Consider the following 18,032-nt stretch of genomic DNA (forward strand, 5'->3'; position numbering starts at 1 on the left):
AGTTCAACAAACTGCAGTTGAATATACAATGTGAATAAAAATGCTTTGGTTCATATTATGACACATAAATTAATGACTTGTTACCATTAAACCTTAATGAACAGAAACTAAATCAGAGACTTAAGATTTCATAAAATGATATCCATCATTTAAAGCATTTAAAGTAATGCTCAGAGTAAGAAATCACACATCTTAAAGCTATGAAAAGCTATAAAAGCTTCTTGTCGTCAATCAACTCAGCTACTTTTTTTTATCGTATTTAAGTCCTCTGTTTATTAATGTGTACTTTATTTAAGTTTTTCTTTCACTTTATACATGTGGGCTTTAATTACTACATTTCAAAAGACAAATATCTCATTTTTACTCCCTACAATCGAAGCTACATTTCTCTACAATCATATATTTATATAAATAAGCTCTCATTAGCTGACTTTCTGTCAATGAGTTGATTTAACAAATAAAAAAAGTCTAAATTTTAACAGATGTGACAGCAAGAGTGAGACCTAGTAATCCTCACTGTAATCTACAGTAACTGCTGCTGTGTTTTATATAGGCATTTTATCTGTATTTGAGAGCTCAGTGGTGGACCGTCAGGGCCAGCAAGGCTTGACCTAAACAGCAGTGATCTGAATCACTGACTTGTATTTTAATATATTTAATATACACTACCAGTCAAAAGTTTGGACACATCTTCTAATTCCATGGTCTTTCCTGATGTTTATTTCTTTCTACAGTGTAAAACAATGCTGAAGGCGGCCGAAATACACAATAATGTCCTTTGAACAGTTGATATTGAGATATGTCTGCTACTGATACTCTGTAAAGCATAATGGTAAGTTTTGGTCTTGCTTTACTGGGATGGTCTTCATGTGAGCCAGTTTCATCATGGTGCTTGATGGGTTTTGCAAATGCACTTGACAATACTGTTCTTGCAAGAACTATTCCAGAACACCTGACCTTCGTGTCTTAAAATAACTGACTGTTTTTTGTTGTCATTACATATGGATTACTTAAGTCCATGTGTGTTATTTCATAGTTTTGAAATCTCCAGTATTGTTCTAGAATGTAGAAAATAAATCACTAAACAAAAAACACTGAATTAGAAGGTGCGTCCAGACTTTTGACTGGTAGTGTATTTTTCCATGAATGTGTATTAAATTATTATAATAGTCTATTCTCTACATTTTATAGCTTTTCTCTTGGTTTCGCTGCTTCCAGCCGTGTATATTTATGATAAGAGTATTTATCCAATCATATTTCAGCCAGTGGCAGAGTCACCAGAGTGAAAATCTGCCTTAAGGCCTTCAGAATCAATAGTGCAGGCGCCCGTAGCTTAAAATAAGTGGCAATGGAATTGTTACCTTAACCAATCATATTTCTAGTTGGCATCACTGGGGCTATCTAGCAGGCATACGATTACGTCAGCAATTTCCCGTCCTTTGATTGGATAATTGGAGTAGTCAGAGGCAGCAACCCGTCCATATACATTGTTTATATATTCACTGCGTCTCATTTCAGATGCTGCGTCCTCCAGAGATTGCAGTTTGCTGCATACGGCATCAAGAATGTCTTTTTTGAGAAAAGTAACCGTAATAAAATGGACTATTCCTTGTGAGGTGTGAAATACTGTAGACTAATTTCTTTTTTACTTTGTTATTTAATGTTTGATTAGTATCTACTGCCGTGGCGTCCAGGGGCGATTCTAGAATTTTCATTTAAGGGGGGCTCAGCCCCCAATGAGGATATAATAGTAAAAAATAAATAAATAAATAAATAAATAAAATAAAGGTTTGACTAACAGGGTAGGATGGTAAACATATTGCACCATTCCACTGTACTGCATAGATGTGTATAACATTTGAGTACACTGAACAAGCCAAATACAAGTCTTCCTGATCACACACACACACACACACACACTTGTCCTCTGATCCTCGCTCTGCGACGCCATGGTCTGCAGATTGAAGAACGCGCTGAAAGACCGGGAAGAGTCGAAGTCTGCCGTCGTTTTCATATGAAATTTAAAGGGGACTGAGGAGGTCACCAATTTGTGTACAGTTTATGGAGAATCGCAGAATTTTAGGAGGGTTGAGTAGAAAATGGCCTAGCGATGCCCATGGTGGCGTCATAATAATGGTATAGAGGTGGATTAATTCAGGAAGGACACCAGTGAAGGCCTAGGTGTGAAATGCACGGCCCGCCACTGTCAGAGCTAGATATTAGCATTCACCTAGTTTGTATCATAAGCAATAAAATTGTTGTTAATCAGCCTTAACCCTTTTTCCCTTTAACCCCTGTTCCATTCTGCCGACCGAATGAAAATTGATCAGTATAAATTAATTATTTTATTGCCGCAAGTCTGATAAAATTAGTCAGGACACTGTTGGCTTTCTGCATGAGATCATTTTACCTCTGTTTGAATTGTTGACAATAACAACTTTGAACAAATTCAGATGCTTATGAACAAGCATGTGGGGCATCTCAGAGAGCAAAAAATAGGTTTGATATCATTTACTTCAAAGATATAAACATTTGTGAGGGAAAAAAAATAGAACTTTTAGAAAATATAAAGTTCTTTTTTATAGAACGTTTCTATGAATATATTGCCTCTGCTAGGCTAGGTAAAAACAGAAATATTTATTTCTTAATGCCATGAGAGACTTCTTTCATTAACCACCACTGTGGAGTGTGACATGAAAAAAAATTCAATGCTGAACACTGGCACCATCAAACCAAGTGCAAATACCATTTTATGAGCTCTGGTAAATAATGCCACATACCTTGGTTCTTTGTTGAAAGAGCAAATTTGCCAGTAACAGAAAACATGGTTTGAGGCAGATGTGATTATGTTTTAACAGTTTATATTTTTATTCTCTAACAAGAGTAAAGAATTTGCCACTGAATGTCATTTTCTTTATTTGCATCACTTTTTATTTAAGTTTTAATTGAGAAAAGAAATTGGGTACAAGTTCACAAAGGGTACAAATGTAACACACAAACTATAGACATGTTCTATTTCTAGAGGTAGCAATATTCTGCATCCTTGGCAGCTGTCAGCCTTGTGGTACCCTACATCATCACATACTCAAATAATGTACAATGCCAATAGCATACCATAAAAAAATAAACAACAAACAGGTACATAGTATCACCTATTTGTTTTTGGTTTCCATTGACATCCACAATTAAAATTGTTACAATATGCTGGGTATTAAAGTATCAATCAATCAATTCAATACACTAATACATAATGTAATCAATGTATTCATCAAGAAATCTATTAAAGCAACTACATAAGTATAAAATACTTCAGAGTAAACAAATATATCCAATCAATCAAATAAAAACATAAAGGAAATCAGTTAATCAATCCATTAAAGCATAGTCCATCTGACATAGACAGTTATTATATAAAATGTTAATCAACATATTAATAAAACAATAGAACTGTAAAATAGCATCATGAGTAGACTGACTAGCTTACTTGTTTAAAAATAATGAGGTGTATGGTCTGGTGCAAAATTACTAAAACAAATATGAAGTGTTCGGTGTTGTGCAAAGTCTAGAAATGTACAAATGATAATAGCATTTCCCTGGGAATGTGCAAAACTATGTGTGACCCTGATGCTATTTTCCCGAGAAGTCCCTGGTGTACGGCGGCAGTCTTTTCTTTTACTATTTCTACTGAATCAGAGGCAGTTTGAGTTTCTCTAATTACATTTTGTCTCTGCCCTCACCTGTGATAAATTAATACAGAGATCGTAAAAGTGGTCTCTTTTAAAGCAATTCCCCTTCTGTGGCTTACCGTGCTTTCATCTGATTCCATAAATAATCCTTCTGTATAAATTCATGAACGTGTCATAACCTGGCAATACAATAAACTCTCCCATATTTCACCAGCAGCAAAGGATGGAAAAGAAGGCTTTTCTGCAAAACCTGAGACAGAAAAGTATAGCCATCCTCTCCCAATCTTATCTATGTCATAAAGTTAAGGCTGCAGACAGATATATAAAACATAAAAAGGTTAAAAATAAACTAGTTCAACATGGAGTTGATGTATATCTAAAGAAAGAAATCATTATTTGAAAATCTGTCATATCAAGGGTGCAATTATGAAAAGTAAAGCAATGAAATGTCCAAGTGTATTCAAGTAAATTATCTCAAACCCTAGAAGTCTGTTATGTCAAGAGATAAATCAAAGTCATCTGGGCATTCTTGGCACTCCTCTGGGTTGATGGTGGCTTGCATTGCTTTTGCTGAGTTTCTATGAGCCTCCATGAACTTCTGCAGATACTTTGATGTGTACAACCAGTGATGTTTCAATATGTCTTCTAACTCAAATGTCTTCGACTGCCTCGCGTTCATCTTACGGAATCGGCGGAAAAGTTTGTTCCCAGATTCATTCCCTTCGCTGGCCCAGGCACCAATGGAGCCATCACGTTCAACAATTTCAGGTACATGGGCTAAAGTCTTGTGGAGGTAGTTAGTAATCTTGCCATCATAGCGATATTTTAATGTGGATGAGAGGAGCTCTGCAAAACGTTGAGAGTTGAAGCTATAGCGGCAAAGCTGATCAGGACAATCTCGGGCCGGACAGGTAGAACGCCACACTGGTTTCATCTGGAGATACAACTCCATTAGTTCTTTCAGAGCCTCACGGCGCTCCTCTGAAGGAACCAGTTCACATACTGCTTCGACAGCCTCACGGGTCATAAGTCGCCGGGCGTAGTTCCCATTCATTCTCATCACCGGTTTTAATTTCATCTTCTTTCTCAGCTGCTTGTCAAGGGCTGACCTCCAGCGTCGGCGCTCTTCTCGAGTTGGGTTGTTTTTCAAGTACACTTCACCAATCTCATCCTGGAAGATCTTGTAGAATTCAGTAGCATTGCCAATGTCACAGTGCAAGGCATCTAATGTGGGTTGCATCTCCATGAAAGGCTTGGCTGAGACCCCTTTGACTCGATCCCGCAGCTCATCCACAGACTCAGAAAATGGGTTAGTCCTCCATATTTCATAGCGCTCAAGATTTTCATCATGGCTTCTAGTAATGGAGTGAAGAACCATGTTCTGAGAGGCTTCAGCTCGTGTGGAGTCACAGAGGGTGCAGATGTAAGTGGAGCCTGAAGCCTCTAAACCTTCCATGTCTCTCACCATTTTTTCATCATAGCCTGAGCTCCTAAAATAAAAGCGGAAAGAACGTTGAAGCCCACCTATAGAGAGAATGAGGCGACTCTCTTTCATAGCTTTACGCTCTGCAACTACAGGTCCCAATATGGCCGTCAGCATCTCGTGGTCAGACTCATCCACAAACATGAGGCACAATGGCCTACAGGAAAGCTCAGAGTTAGGCTTTTGCTCCTGGAAGATGGTGACTGCTTCCTCTTCACCTTCAGCTTGAACAGTGATGGACATCACTGTAAAAGAAAATCTCACTGCCTTCTCTGGGACAGCTGGTCCTCCTCCATGCTTCTCACTGACGTCTCCCATGCCATCACATGACTCCTTAACCACCACAGTGAAACCTGAGGTGCATTTGCTGTCATCCAACCCCCTTTCTCTAAGTCCTTCCATGATGTCCTCCTCCAAGTCTTTTAAAGCTGACACTAGAGCGACATCATAGCGGAATCTTCTAGCAATACTATCTGGGGGTACATCGTCTATAGAGGCTGTCCACCCAGAAAGCCCATCAATGATCCCTATGTTGGAAGTGGTGGCAACATTTTTGAGAGCTGGTTGCCACTCAAATTGATGGAAGCCAGGAAGAAGCTCCTTTTCAGCATTGCGGAGAGTGTGCAAGGGCTGGAAGATCTGGCGTCCACTAGTAGCTTTGACTGTGCGGTACATCTTGTGGTACTGACTACAGCTGAGGAAGGTATTGACCCGTATGGCCAGACACACAGCTGGGTGTAGGCCGAGACCCCTGCCTGGAAGAGTAGACAAAGAGAACATGATCGCACTGTGAACCCTACACAAGTACAAATAATGAGTTTATAAAGCAGTATAGGAGAGGAGTATGTATAGAAATCTGAAGTAAATGGGGGAGTAGGGAGGGAAAGAATGGGCTGTCACACTTTAAGCAAAGCATAGAGAGCTCTGCCCTACAGCATATTTGATATTTATGATGATAAGAGGTCATTTGGGGAGATGGACAAAAAAGATCTATTGGCTAGTGATGAAAACAGACACCAGCTGGGCCTCCGGAAAACAGAATAGCATGGCCTGTGTCATTTATAGATACCAGAGATGCTGATGTTTTTTACATTGTAACAGGCTTTTCAAAAAAGCTGTGTAATTGAGGGACAGGCAAGAACATGGAGGTAACAATCTCTTACAAATTTAACATCCTGTCACAATAAGATGGTCAGTGGCAGACAAGCACATGTCAGATGTGTTCTGGGGTTGTTTCACGACCTCATTAGTCTTATGCAAAGGTATTGTGAAATCTAAGCATAGCTCCTACAAATCTCATCTCATAATAGAGCAATATTTTCCCCTTTGTTTAGCATACATAATTCCACAGTGTATTACATTTCTTTCACTTTTTTCACCACATAATTTCAACAGATTCCTGGTTACAAATGATCTATACTAAAGATAGTTACCATTACTCTTATTGTCAATTAGATGTTTAATTCATTTTAAAAATGACATTATCACTGCTGATGTGCTTCTTGGCCTTACCTTGCATCATGGCCTCCAGCTCATCAGCCTGTTTGTGTTCATTTCCTGCCCTCAGTGCCAGCAGGAATAGTGTCAAACACACAGACTTCACATCTCCACCCTCCTCCTTATCAGCAAACACCTTCACCTGATTCTTCAGGTCTCTCAGCCTGTGCTTCTGCGCCCTTCGTGTCAACGAAAGCAGGTGCTGGCGAGGGCGGCCACCTTTGTTTACAGGCAAGTAGCCATCCAGATTCTGCTCAGGATTCTGCTGTTCCTTTCTGCCATCTCTCTCAAAACAGTGATTTAGACAGTGGTCTGCAAAGGACTCAAATCTGACCCACTCCCCACAACCTTCTCTTGGGCAAAGCAGAGGTAGAGAGTGGAGAATAGACAGAAAAGCTTTGTGAGGGCTATTTAGGTCACATGGGTTAAATAGGAGGCCACAAGCTGGACACTGGGAACCTAAGACATGGCTGTACTTTTGGATGCAGGTGCGGCAGAAGAGGTGTTGGCATGGGGACTGGACTGGGTCAGACAATAGATGATCACACACTTGGCACACAATAGCACTCACAAAGTCTTTTGGGAAATCACCTGGAAGTAGGCTGGAGGTTAGATGGTCTTTTTGGCAGTGAGTTATATTCTTTACCCAAAGGCTTCTCTGAGCAGCTGGCTTCACCCATGCTCTCATGCCCATTGCCGGTGGGTTGTCTGTGGTCTGTCTCCGCACTTTATTGCACCCTGTAGACGTATCTCTTTTTGCCCTTTTGGGAAGGCTATGTAGTGGTTTCTTTCTCTTCCTTCCTCTTCGCTGAAGTATGTGTCTCTTGGGGTAGCAGTGCAGACAGTGTGAGTTGTGAGGCTTCCATATAGGGACCCTGGTTCTAGAGAAGCTACATATTCCCCCTCCTCTAATAGCTACAGTCCAGCATCGATGACAGAACATAGGAGGGTGGATGGATTCCATGTCTCCATTCACATCTACTTTAAACACCTTTAGGATGATATCAGGCCATCTAGCAGCCTTGCAGCCCATCTTGCGCAATGCATATCTACTGGACTCATCCAGGTCTCCCTGAACTTCATGCTCTGGACCTTTTGCTTTTCTCAGAAGTATGCCACATAAGCGGCATAAAGACCTGAATAGAATTGTTCAACATTAACTGTTGTCATGAATTGTTAAGGGTGTTTTAAATGTTCTAACAATATGTTTATATATTAATATTACATGCCACTGAATATATTGCTTAAAGAAAATAAATAATAAAATGAAGTCATGTCAACTTTGATTCAAAATGTTACAATTCTTAAATCTTAAAAAATCATAGAAATGTCAAATAATCATTCCAGATCTCAACGTAACATTCTATTTACCTGAGATGGTTCATGTGTGTGTCAATCTCCTGAAGCTTGAGATCCACTTGTCTGCCGACCCCCTCCACATTTTTGCCCCCTAGACAGAGCTTCATAACACTGCCAGGAACACTCAGGCCATCCCCCGGTTCACACACCTTCAGCTCAACCTCCTTCTCCACAGGAGGCTCACTAGGCAGGGGTGCCTTCTCCAAAGACCGGACTCGAAAGAGTTTAAACTTCCAGTTTGAGAAGTTGGAATAAGGATGACACAATTCATCTGGCATGGAGGCTCTTGGCGAATCTGGTGGGACATACAGCTCAGGCTCCATGTTATCAGCAGAGTCTCAGGTTCTGTGAAGGAGCAGATGCAGGAGGTGAAATAGGAGTTGTTACTGCACAGTTTGGCTGCTGTGGATTTTTGATTTTTGCACATGATTTAAATTCCTTACACCCACAGCCCACCCAATGGTTTAAACACATTTTCACTTTAAGTTCTTTGGCAAAATCAAGCTTATTTACTTCATTTCTGAAAATGTTTTGTACTGAGTGTCCTGAAATCCCAGCACACAATGAAGTGTTAAGCTCTAACCCACAGTGCTGCATTATTCCGTAAGTGGCATTTAGCTCCTCTGTAAAATTCATGAGACAAGCATTCAGGAATCGATCGGCTGCTGAAAACTTCATTTCATCCCTTTTTTAAGCTTCTGCTGTGAGAGTAAGTGTGTCTGTTTTTTTCTAGCATGTCTCTTTTTTATTGGGTACGGCAAGTTTGCTAAATGGGCACCTTTATCCTTTAAGATCTATCAATCTCTCATATTAGACATTTTCTCAAGTGGAACTGGAGTCAGGGCCTTAAGGGCACTACACTGGCATTTTAAGAGGAGCAAACAGGAGAATAATGAAACTATGATACTTGGTTATTGATTGAAGGGAGAAGAGAGTTCATTGAAAAGTTTTAAGGCCTACTGTTATAGATGAAAAGTCGAGGAAAAGAGACTGGAGTTGTAAATATTAAACAAATACAGCATAATAAACATAATCAAGAGCCACAACCGCATTAAACCACAGGAATCGCAGTAGCTGTCAAAGCTGGCAGTCTTCCAAATCAACTTTGACATGAAGCTTTTATCTCATACTATAAAGCTATCAATCAAATTCTCTATCAATAAATCAACAAGAGCTTACCATAGCAGTCCTGCCGTGGCCACATATTGACATTATCTCTGTCGCTTCTCAAAAGATTTTGTCTGCGTCCTCTGTCTCTTTAACTGTCAGCATCCTTTAAAGCTCATGCTAACACACACTGACTCACACAAACAGGCAGACACACACAAACAGCTGGGCAGACTCACTCTGCCAGTCAGCTGGGTTCTCCTACCTTGTTTTTGAGGCTCAGCTGGCGTTGTGTCCCTTGGGGTCTTTTCTGCATGGGAGCACAGATGTAGAGATCTGTGTGGGTGTGTGTGTTTGGATATTTGAGTGTCTCTTTTCTCACTGTGTCTATTTGGATCTCAGCATTCCTACTGAGGATTGTGTCTCTCCATAGGAGGGAGAGACTCCTATTTATACCACAGTGGGGAGTCCATAACTGACACCCCATGCCACCTGAATGATATGGGGTAAATGGGGAGGAGTGAGAGTGCTAACCACACACACACACATACACACACGGCATACTGTTATACTCATATACGTACATACATATATACATACATATACACTATTATACTGTTATATACTCATATACTTATATACACTCACATTTGTTGTCAACACAGACATTAAGTGAAATTATACTGTATATTATAGTGTCAGTTCCACATCATAGTTCACATCCCTTTCCAGTCCATGCAATTTTATAGGTTCTCCTTCAGGTTCTTTAGTTTCCTTACACCTCACAAAACCATGGCAGTTAGGTGAATTGGCTAACTTGTTTGCATGGTGCTTTTTGATCAACCAGAACCATTGCGAGGATAAAGCACTGTAGATGAATGAATGAGTGGAGGAATAAACGAATGAATGGATGAACTAACAAGCAAACAAATATGTTTCATACCCATGGTTTTAAATTAGATAATGTCCTAACATCCTGATATCCACATTTAGTTAGATTGTGCCCATGAAATGTTAATTTTATTTTATTTTATTTTATTTCATTTTTATTTTGCATTTTTTGTTCAAGTGGTCCCTAGCTTCAAAACTTCGAGAACCCCTGCTGTATAGGACATAGTGCAGAGTAACACTTTTATTTTATATTGTTTTGATGGAATCTTTGTTTATCCATATACTCTATGCTTGACATGTAACGTATTTCTGTATGCCATATATTGTATGATATTTCACATATTTGTTCACCCTATATTTGTTGAATGCAGATTTTATGGTTCTTATGCCAGTCCTAAAATATAGACTTGGAGGCACAATGCTACGCCATCCTGATGGAAGCCATTTTTCGGCTCAAGACCAGAAGAAAGGCAGAATTGCTGCACTGGAAATGAGACGAGCACTAGAAAGAGCTACTGGAGTTACAACCGTTATGTTCACACAGCTTTGGCCTACATACAGCAGTCAGGTTTCTAGGCCTGTTCACAAAGGATGGGTTATGTCCCAAAAGACTGTCACCACTCTAATGACCTTTTTTTTCCTTCTGACAGATTATTTGAGTGTCTCCCAGCACTCACTGAGCTGACGCAGTTCTGCCTTTGTTATGGGCTCCTTGAACTAGAATTTCATTCGTGAGAGGCTCTGTTTCAGCCCCTTGTGGAATAGTCTGTGTTGTGACAGGCCGGGATGAGCACTAATGAGAATGGCTTGATAGTTTGTCTCTGTAGATCGACAGCGTATTTGCGTAAGAATCAACCTTGTTTGAATTCAAGCTGCAGATTAATCTGGTCTGCTCTCTGCAGGACCATGCTCTGCCGCACTAGATCTGTCAGTCCTCTTATTAAATGCACAGTCGGTGGCTACAGTTTGTTTCTTTAGTGTCAGCCTCTGCCACACATGACTACTATTGTACATGAGCAGCCAGGATTAATGACAAGTCAGACATCTAAAAGATGACTCAGAGATATTTGTAGAGCAAGACAGATGCTTAATCAGATGCAAATGAGACACAAGACCTATTAGAGAAATAGAAAGAAAAGACCTAACAGATTAAAAATAGCAAAATTTGTCTCAAATCCTAGCTAAAAAAAATGCTGTTTATAATTCCGTACACGATTCAGGGTTAAGAGCCTACATACAAATGCATATGATACTGTCTCATATCTTGGCCCCTTGCACTTAATATATAATATTAATAATTTATTTAATTAATTATAATTGTGCCATCCATCTGATCAAGTTCAATTAAACCAACATGAAAAAACATATATGGGGTTCCTGATATAAGGAATTGTGATTAAAATTGATTTTTATTTTAATCACAGTTCCTTATATCAGTGTTTAAAACTCCAGAGACTTGAGCAGCACACAGTACTGTTCCCACATTCTTGTTACCTTGAAAGAATCTTGTGCCCCAACTCCTGAATCCCATTTAACTCTAATTTAGAAGGTATTGATTTAAAAAAGGTCTAGAGTGACAACTCGGTGTGGGCTTGTTTGAAATGGTAGGTGCTATAGATTACCATGTTCACACAGATACATTAACAGATACAATTCATGTTCAATTCAAGTGAAGTGATAGACTTCATGTTGAGCTGAACAGGATAAAGCTACAGATGTGTGTAATAAACTGGCAGTGACCCCCAGAGACCTACTCATCTCATTCCCATCAACTAATTGACTTGTTATCAATAAACACAGTGGCAGTTTGATTTAAAGGAAAAATGCCTGGTGTTGACAACCACCTGGCACAGCATGGAGTGTTATTGTGTGGTGGTTGAATTTCTATGTAGATGGGAGGGAAGGGTGGGGAGGGCCGTTGTTTAGGTGGCTTTGTTACAGTTATCGCCAACTGAACAGCACACCTGCTGAGTGATAGTGGAGCTCCTCAACATTGTTCTTTCACTGATCTAAAGCCAGGTTTGTGTTTTTTCTTGTAATGGATTCAGCCTTGCCTCAGATAAGCAAAGAAGAAAAGACATCTTCAGACATGAGCAATGATAGTTGATACCTAGTGGGAGCAAAACTATACTCAAGTTTCCCCAAGTTGAGCAATGAGTGCAGTAACTGTTTCAAAAATGTGAAAAGGGATCTTGAGTAAATCAACATGGTAGTCTTAAGAGATAAGCTCCCACTTGGTATGGGCTTTGTCAAGAGATTCAATGTTGTTTTTAGGAATATAGTGCTGTTGGGAAGAGAAATCTGATGTGTCAGAGGTAAACTATTGCCAACTATTGCCATGTTTCTCTTTTGCATGCATACAGTATATAGATAATAAGTAAGGAATAAAACATGAGGGAGGTGCTGTGATACTGTAGCAATATAATCGAGTATGAAAAAGAAGATTATGTGCAGAAAAACATACATGTTGCACTGTGTACATGTTATAAATATGCAAAAAATTAAAAATATACAAAAAAAAATAGAGCAGTGTGAAGTAGAGTTACAGCCACCACCACAAAGTCATTTTTTTATTAAGTGTATTATTTGTCTTATACCACAGCAATTATTTGCTTTTTATTTGTTCATAGTTATGTTCCTGGTATCACTTATCAGTCTTTCACTCTCTCTCTCTCTCTCTCTCTCTCTCAAAGTTAATAAGACAAAGAAATTGAAGCTTGACTGAAGGACCAGCCTTACTTCTGACTGTTACAAAGCACTGACATTGAAGACTCACAAAAAACTTTATACTATTTCCAATTTTTATCTGTTTAAGTGGAGTATCAGCTATATAGGGGCAGTGGTGGCTAAAGTGGTTAAGGCTCTGGGTCGTTGCCTGGAAGATTGGGGTTCAAGCCCCTGCACTGCCAAGTTTCCACTGTTGGGCCCTTGAGCAAGGCTCTTAACCCTCTCTGCTCCAGGGGTGCTGTATCATGGCTGACCCTGCACTCTGACCCCAACCTCCGAGGATGGGATATGTGAAGAAAGAATTTCACTGTGCTGTAATGTATATGTGACAAATAAAGGCTATTTCTATTTCAATATGTCATTGTGTACACATTTCATATCTGTGTATATGTTTGCACCTGACACCTAGGCAAATTCCTAGTATTGTAAAGTGCTCTTTGCTAACCCTTTGCTGTACCTGGCAATAAAACTTTTTCTGATTCTGATTACAATTGAAATGATAACAAATTACTAGAATTTACATTAAAATAATATACTTTTTACATATACATATTAGAAATACTGTACGAATATAACTGGCGAAAAGCTGCAATTACTAATCAGCTACTAATGCGCTGTAAATTAACCAACACCTTTTTAACAACTACATTATTAGAAAAAGGGTGAAATTAAGAACCCTTAATGGTTATTATTTTTGTCCTCCTGGGGACCCGAATCACCATATCAAGGATCCTACTACACAGTGAAACAATTTTAGAAAGGGTTTAAAAACTAGAACCCAGACTTACTATACAAAAACCCCTTAAAAATCCACTCAACATGTCTGCTCTCTCTTTTCTGTGTTTTAATTATTCTCATAGCCTCTAGTCTGTCCTGTTTTTACATATGTACCTTTTATCCTATCAGCAGGTCTGGAACAGGATCACATCTCCCATGATGTTACAGCATATCGATGAAGCTTTCATCACTTTAAAACATGAATAATTGTTCTACTGGGAAAAAGAATGGCAGACTCCAGCAGGTTAAACACGTTCATTATTCTTTGCATGTTCTCTCTCTCTCTCTCTCTCTCTCTCTCTCTCACTCACTCACTCTGTCTTTCTCTCGCTCTCTCTCTCTCTCTCTCTCTCTCTCTCTGTCTGTCTCTTTCTGTCTTTGTCTCAGTCTTTTTTCTCTTCTTGGTGTTCCTCTTTACTCAAAGTTTATTTTGTAAATTACATTCAAAACCGCGGCCCCCAGTGCCATGCCATTTGTCAAAGGTAGCTGCAGGAATGCCTCTTTCTCCGTCCTATCCACTTTTAGGTTGCTCATCTATCTTTCTCACTCCCACTTTCCTTTACCTCACATCACCCTCCCTTTGGCTCTGCCTAATAATCATTAATGCCATTATCAGGATGCAGGCGATTCATTACCCACTCTGTCTGTCTGTATCAGTTTCTCTCTCTCTCTCTCTCTCTCTCTCTCTCTCTCTGCACCTCTACCTATGAATGTCTCTCCAGAATGATTGGTTTGAATACAAAAGCTTCCTTCCTGACCTGATTAATCTCTACCTGATTAATTAAAACTCAGATTTACAATTCAAAGCTGTTTCTCTCTTGCATTCTCATGTTTCTCCTGAATTGTAATTTTCATTCATTGTAATTTTAATGTTTATTTTGATGTTTTCTTTGCAGGTTTGCCAAAGATAACAAATATTCAGACAAACAGTAGGACAGCAAATATACTACTAACAAAACGATACTTGTTACCATTTTATTCATGTTTTTTCATCATCCTGCATTACCTCCTTTTTGGCAAATCTAAAGAAAAGCCCCTGCACCGGATACAGGCATTTGCAATATTTACAAAATATTTTAAAGAAAATTCAAGGCATAGAACATCCGTCCCTCGGGCTACGACACACTGTTAGAAACTTTGCAGCAACAGTTCCTGCATGTTCCTCTCCTGAGGTTTTTAATCCTCTTTCTGTCTCTCTTTCACTGTTTTTCTCTCAGTCTTGCAGGACAGCTCTTCTGACTGATGTAATGTGAAGCATTAGCTCTGCTGGTCCAGGGCTGATCCACCTCATGTTTGACAGATGGAGAACGTCATAAAACAGACGCATGATGTTACAGTACTCTTAGCTCTATTGCTTATGCTTCTTGTCTGCCCTGAGGTCAGTATCTCCTCTCTACTCTCTACTTTTCACCCTTACAGCAGGCATTCAGTTAATTTTGTGTTTTATGCCAGACAACCTGCTTTGTCTGTGTTCTTATGTTCTAATCTTGTGATTTTTCTTAAGCAAATCATGCAAGAAATGGTTTTGCAAGCAGCCTTTCATTAGCCAGTTATGTACAGTAATGATTAACATCAGTGGAGCTCATTTGTTCATTCATTCATCTTTAGTAATCGTTTTATCCTAGTCAGTATCACAGTGGATCCTGGGCATGAGGCAGGAATCACATGGCACCATGCACAAACATTCACACACTCATTCACATCTATGGGCAAATGGAGTTGTCAGTTCACCTACTGCAATGGTTTCGTGAGGTAGAAGGAAACCAGAGGCTCTAGAGGAAACTTAAATGGACACAGGAGAACATGTGAAAGTCCACACAGACAGTAAGCTGAGCTAGAATTAAATCATCCAATCAGCACTCTCAAACACTCTCAGTAAAGGAATATCTCCCTGAATTCTTCCCTATTTCTTGGCCACTATTTGTTGCTCTAAAACATGTGAAGTAATTGTTCAGAAAGTTTTGAAATATGTGATATGATCATAGGGTGGTCTAACTGTACATATGACACTGAACTATGACTTAGTTAAACTGAATGGAAAACAAAGGAAACAAAGTCTTTTTTTTTTTCACTGGACACCTTTGGGTTAAACCCGAATGCCATATCTACCCCAGCTCTCCTCACCCGTCATCAGTGCTCTTGTGGCTGCATGAGCATAAATCCGAACAGCCATGCTCCAAAAACTAAAGCCTTCCCAGTGGAAAGCCTTCTGAGAAGATTGAAGTTTATTATATCCGCAAAGGAGAGTTAATCTGGAATGGAATGTTCAAAAAGCATATATGGGTGTGAAGGTCAGGCGTCTACAAACTTTGGACTATATAGTGTATGTTCAAGTGCAAATTAGCTTACTGTGACTGCATGTCATAGTAAATGTAGATTTCAAATGGTAATGCATAAAATATGTGTGTATTGCAGTAGATGTGATACTTTTTGCAAATAATCTTACTTTTGATCAAGATTGGAAATAATTGCACATTGAGAACAAGGTCTTTTGATTGGGCCGAGCTGTCAAGTTGTTCTATTAAATACTAATTATCTCTTGTTATCTCTCTCCTTTGATAAAATGTTTAAAAAATTGTAATTAGGTTGACTTTTGTGATTCCTATAGGTACTGATGGTGGTATTTCTTCTTTAGCTCACCCATTCAATATCCAATAACCACCTGTCACTGTTGTAATCAGTAATGCTAGCCACAAGACGAAACTCCAACCATTGTCCTCCCAATGGTTTCTTCCTTTTTCCCCCCATAAGACTGATGGTGTTAAAACTCTCCCCACAACTGCAAAATTGTTTTGGGCTTTGCTGATAATTACGGCTCAGTCCAGCTCACTTATCATCACAGAACATATCTCTAGGTTTACATATTACATACTCACCGTTTATTACCATACACATTTCCCAGAGACATTACCCTGCTTATAATGCTCTGTTCAGTATAAATACTATATAGATTACCCATGTGCCAGCAGCAAAGGAGAAGAAGAGACATGTCTTTTTTGCAAAGAAAGCCTTCCTAATGGCTTTGTTTGTCTTCCATGGAATAAACAGACATTAAGAAGCATGCGTGTAAAGAAGGGAAATGATCTCCAGATGGGTCTTATGCACTCTGAGTAAACTGTACAAAATGAAAAGTGTATGCCAGATCCAGGGGAAACGGAGCTGTGTCTTTAATCAAAATAACAATGCACTTTAATTCTGTGGTAATTAAATTGCCGTTTCCCCCCAGCGAGTCTCAAGCTTGCTAAAGCCTGGAGATGCAGCACACTGCAATGCTCCCTCATTGGATTTGTGTTGTGTTTAATCATCAGCTTTGTATTTCTCCATCAGGAGATTTTTTTTGGTGCATCAGTCTTAGCTTACACATCTGTTGCAAAGATAAGAGAGAGATGCTAAAAAAAAAGAGAGTATCACAAAGACAGCTATTTTCACTATTAATGATCACATGTACAGAAATGATCACACTCATATCCACCAGTTTTCTTATCTCTTTTGTGCATGGGGGCTTTGTGGGTGGTTTAACAGACCACAGAAAATGACCCTGCGTGTCTGCTGGTGAAAAGAGCAGCAGCGATGTCCGTCATGGCAAGGCTTGAGTGTTCAATGGTCACTGTCGACTTGCGAAACAAACGGCAGCCCATCTCCGGCATAGATCTGCTTATTATTTCCCTGTCCTTTGACTAAAAAGTCCATTATATGAAATGCCAGAGCAGTTATGGCCTTTTCAATAGTGAATGTGTCATACCTATGCCACAAGGACAATAGTGGGCCTGACACTGATATGGAGTCTGGCTGAGCTTAAGCAGACTGATCTTTAAATCAGTTCATCTTGTAATTATAATGGAGGGAGGGGAAAGGGCTGAGCAGTCATTTCCCTCAACCGGGTTCTGAATGTGAAGCCACTGACAAGAACAACCATAGCGGTCAGGCTCAGAAGCATCTGTCAAATTTGTCAATGAAGCAGGCATGGCTTATGATAGTGCAAATACAATAGGCCACCAGTCGGAGCACTGACTGGGTCAGAAGAAATGCTCTAGATGAGGAGAGTTAGTAGGAGATCAACACAAAAGGCCACCTGGAATGTCTTTAGCAGAGTATAACTGGCATAGTGATTATGTCGATTTTTATTGTCATCGCATACAGTGCAATAAACAATACAACTGTGTACACCTGTTTACAGAAATTACATAGAGAGTAAGATATGTTAGGATAAGAGCAAGTGCAGCGCAATAAAATAAATACAAATTACAGTACAGGTAACAACACTATACATACTTTTAGACAGGTCTACACACTTCATCTTCATCTACTGCACTCTACATTCAAGTACTCCTTGAGGCAGATATATTCAGACTTTTCCCAATGAGCTCCACTTTTAAAAAAAAACATTCCTCCAGTATAGCTGTGGTTTAGTTCCATGAATAATAGGGTGTCCCGAAAGATTACAAACATAAGGGAAAATGAACACTTCCAAAATTCTCCAGTTTTAATTTTATTTTCAGATAGCC

General features: G+C 39.4%; 1 protein-coding gene across 2 annotated transcripts; it reads right to left on the minus strand.

The window, feature by feature from the left end:
* Positions 1 to 2,928: 2,928 nt before the first annotated feature.
* On the minus strand, positions 2,929 to 9,538 carry rag1 (recombination activating 1). 2 transcript variants are annotated; one of them, XM_058407598.1, is made up of 4 exons: positions 9,398 to 9,538; positions 8,038 to 8,370; positions 6,682 to 7,802; positions 2,929 to 5,924 (listed from the first exon to the last, which is right to left on the minus strand). In XM_058407598.1, the coding sequence occupies exons 2-4, from the start codon at positions 8,346 to 8,348 to the stop codon at positions 4,168 to 4,170; spliced, it is 3,189 nt and encodes a 1,062-aa protein (XP_058263581.1). In that variant the 5' UTR covers positions 8,349 to 8,370; positions 9,398 to 9,538; the 3' UTR covers positions 2,929 to 4,167. The 2 variants fall into 2 exon arrangements, with proteins under 2 accessions (XP_058263581.1, XP_058263582.1); XM_058407599.1 differs by lacking the exon at positions 9,398 to 9,538 and adding an exon at positions 9,205 to 9,362.
* Positions 9,539 to 18,032: the final 8,494 nt, after the last annotated feature.

This window comes from Hemibagrus wyckioides, linkage group LG14 (assembly GCF_019097595.1).
Source record: "Hemibagrus wyckioides isolate EC202008001 linkage group LG14, SWU_Hwy_1.0, whole genome shotgun sequence".
Lineage (NCBI taxonomy): Eukaryota > Metazoa > Chordata > Actinopteri > Siluriformes > Bagridae > Hemibagrus > Hemibagrus wyckioides.

What these genes read in the sequence shown, in the direction of transcription:
- rag1 (XM_058407598.1), bottom strand. Translation starts at nt 8,348, where the DNA reads ATGGAGCCTGAGCTGTATGTCCCACCAGATTCGCCAAGAGCCTCCATG. An exon ending in ACACACATGAACCATCTCAG is followed by an intron (nt 7,803 to 8,037) that starts GTAAATAGAATG and finishes AATTCTATTCAG; the next exon opens with GTCTTTATGCCGCTTATGTG. An exon ending in GCTGGAGGCCATGATGCAAG is followed by an intron (nt 5,925 to 6,681) that starts GTAAGGCCAAGA and finishes CTACTCTTCCAG; the next exon opens with GCAGGGGTCTCGGCCTACAC.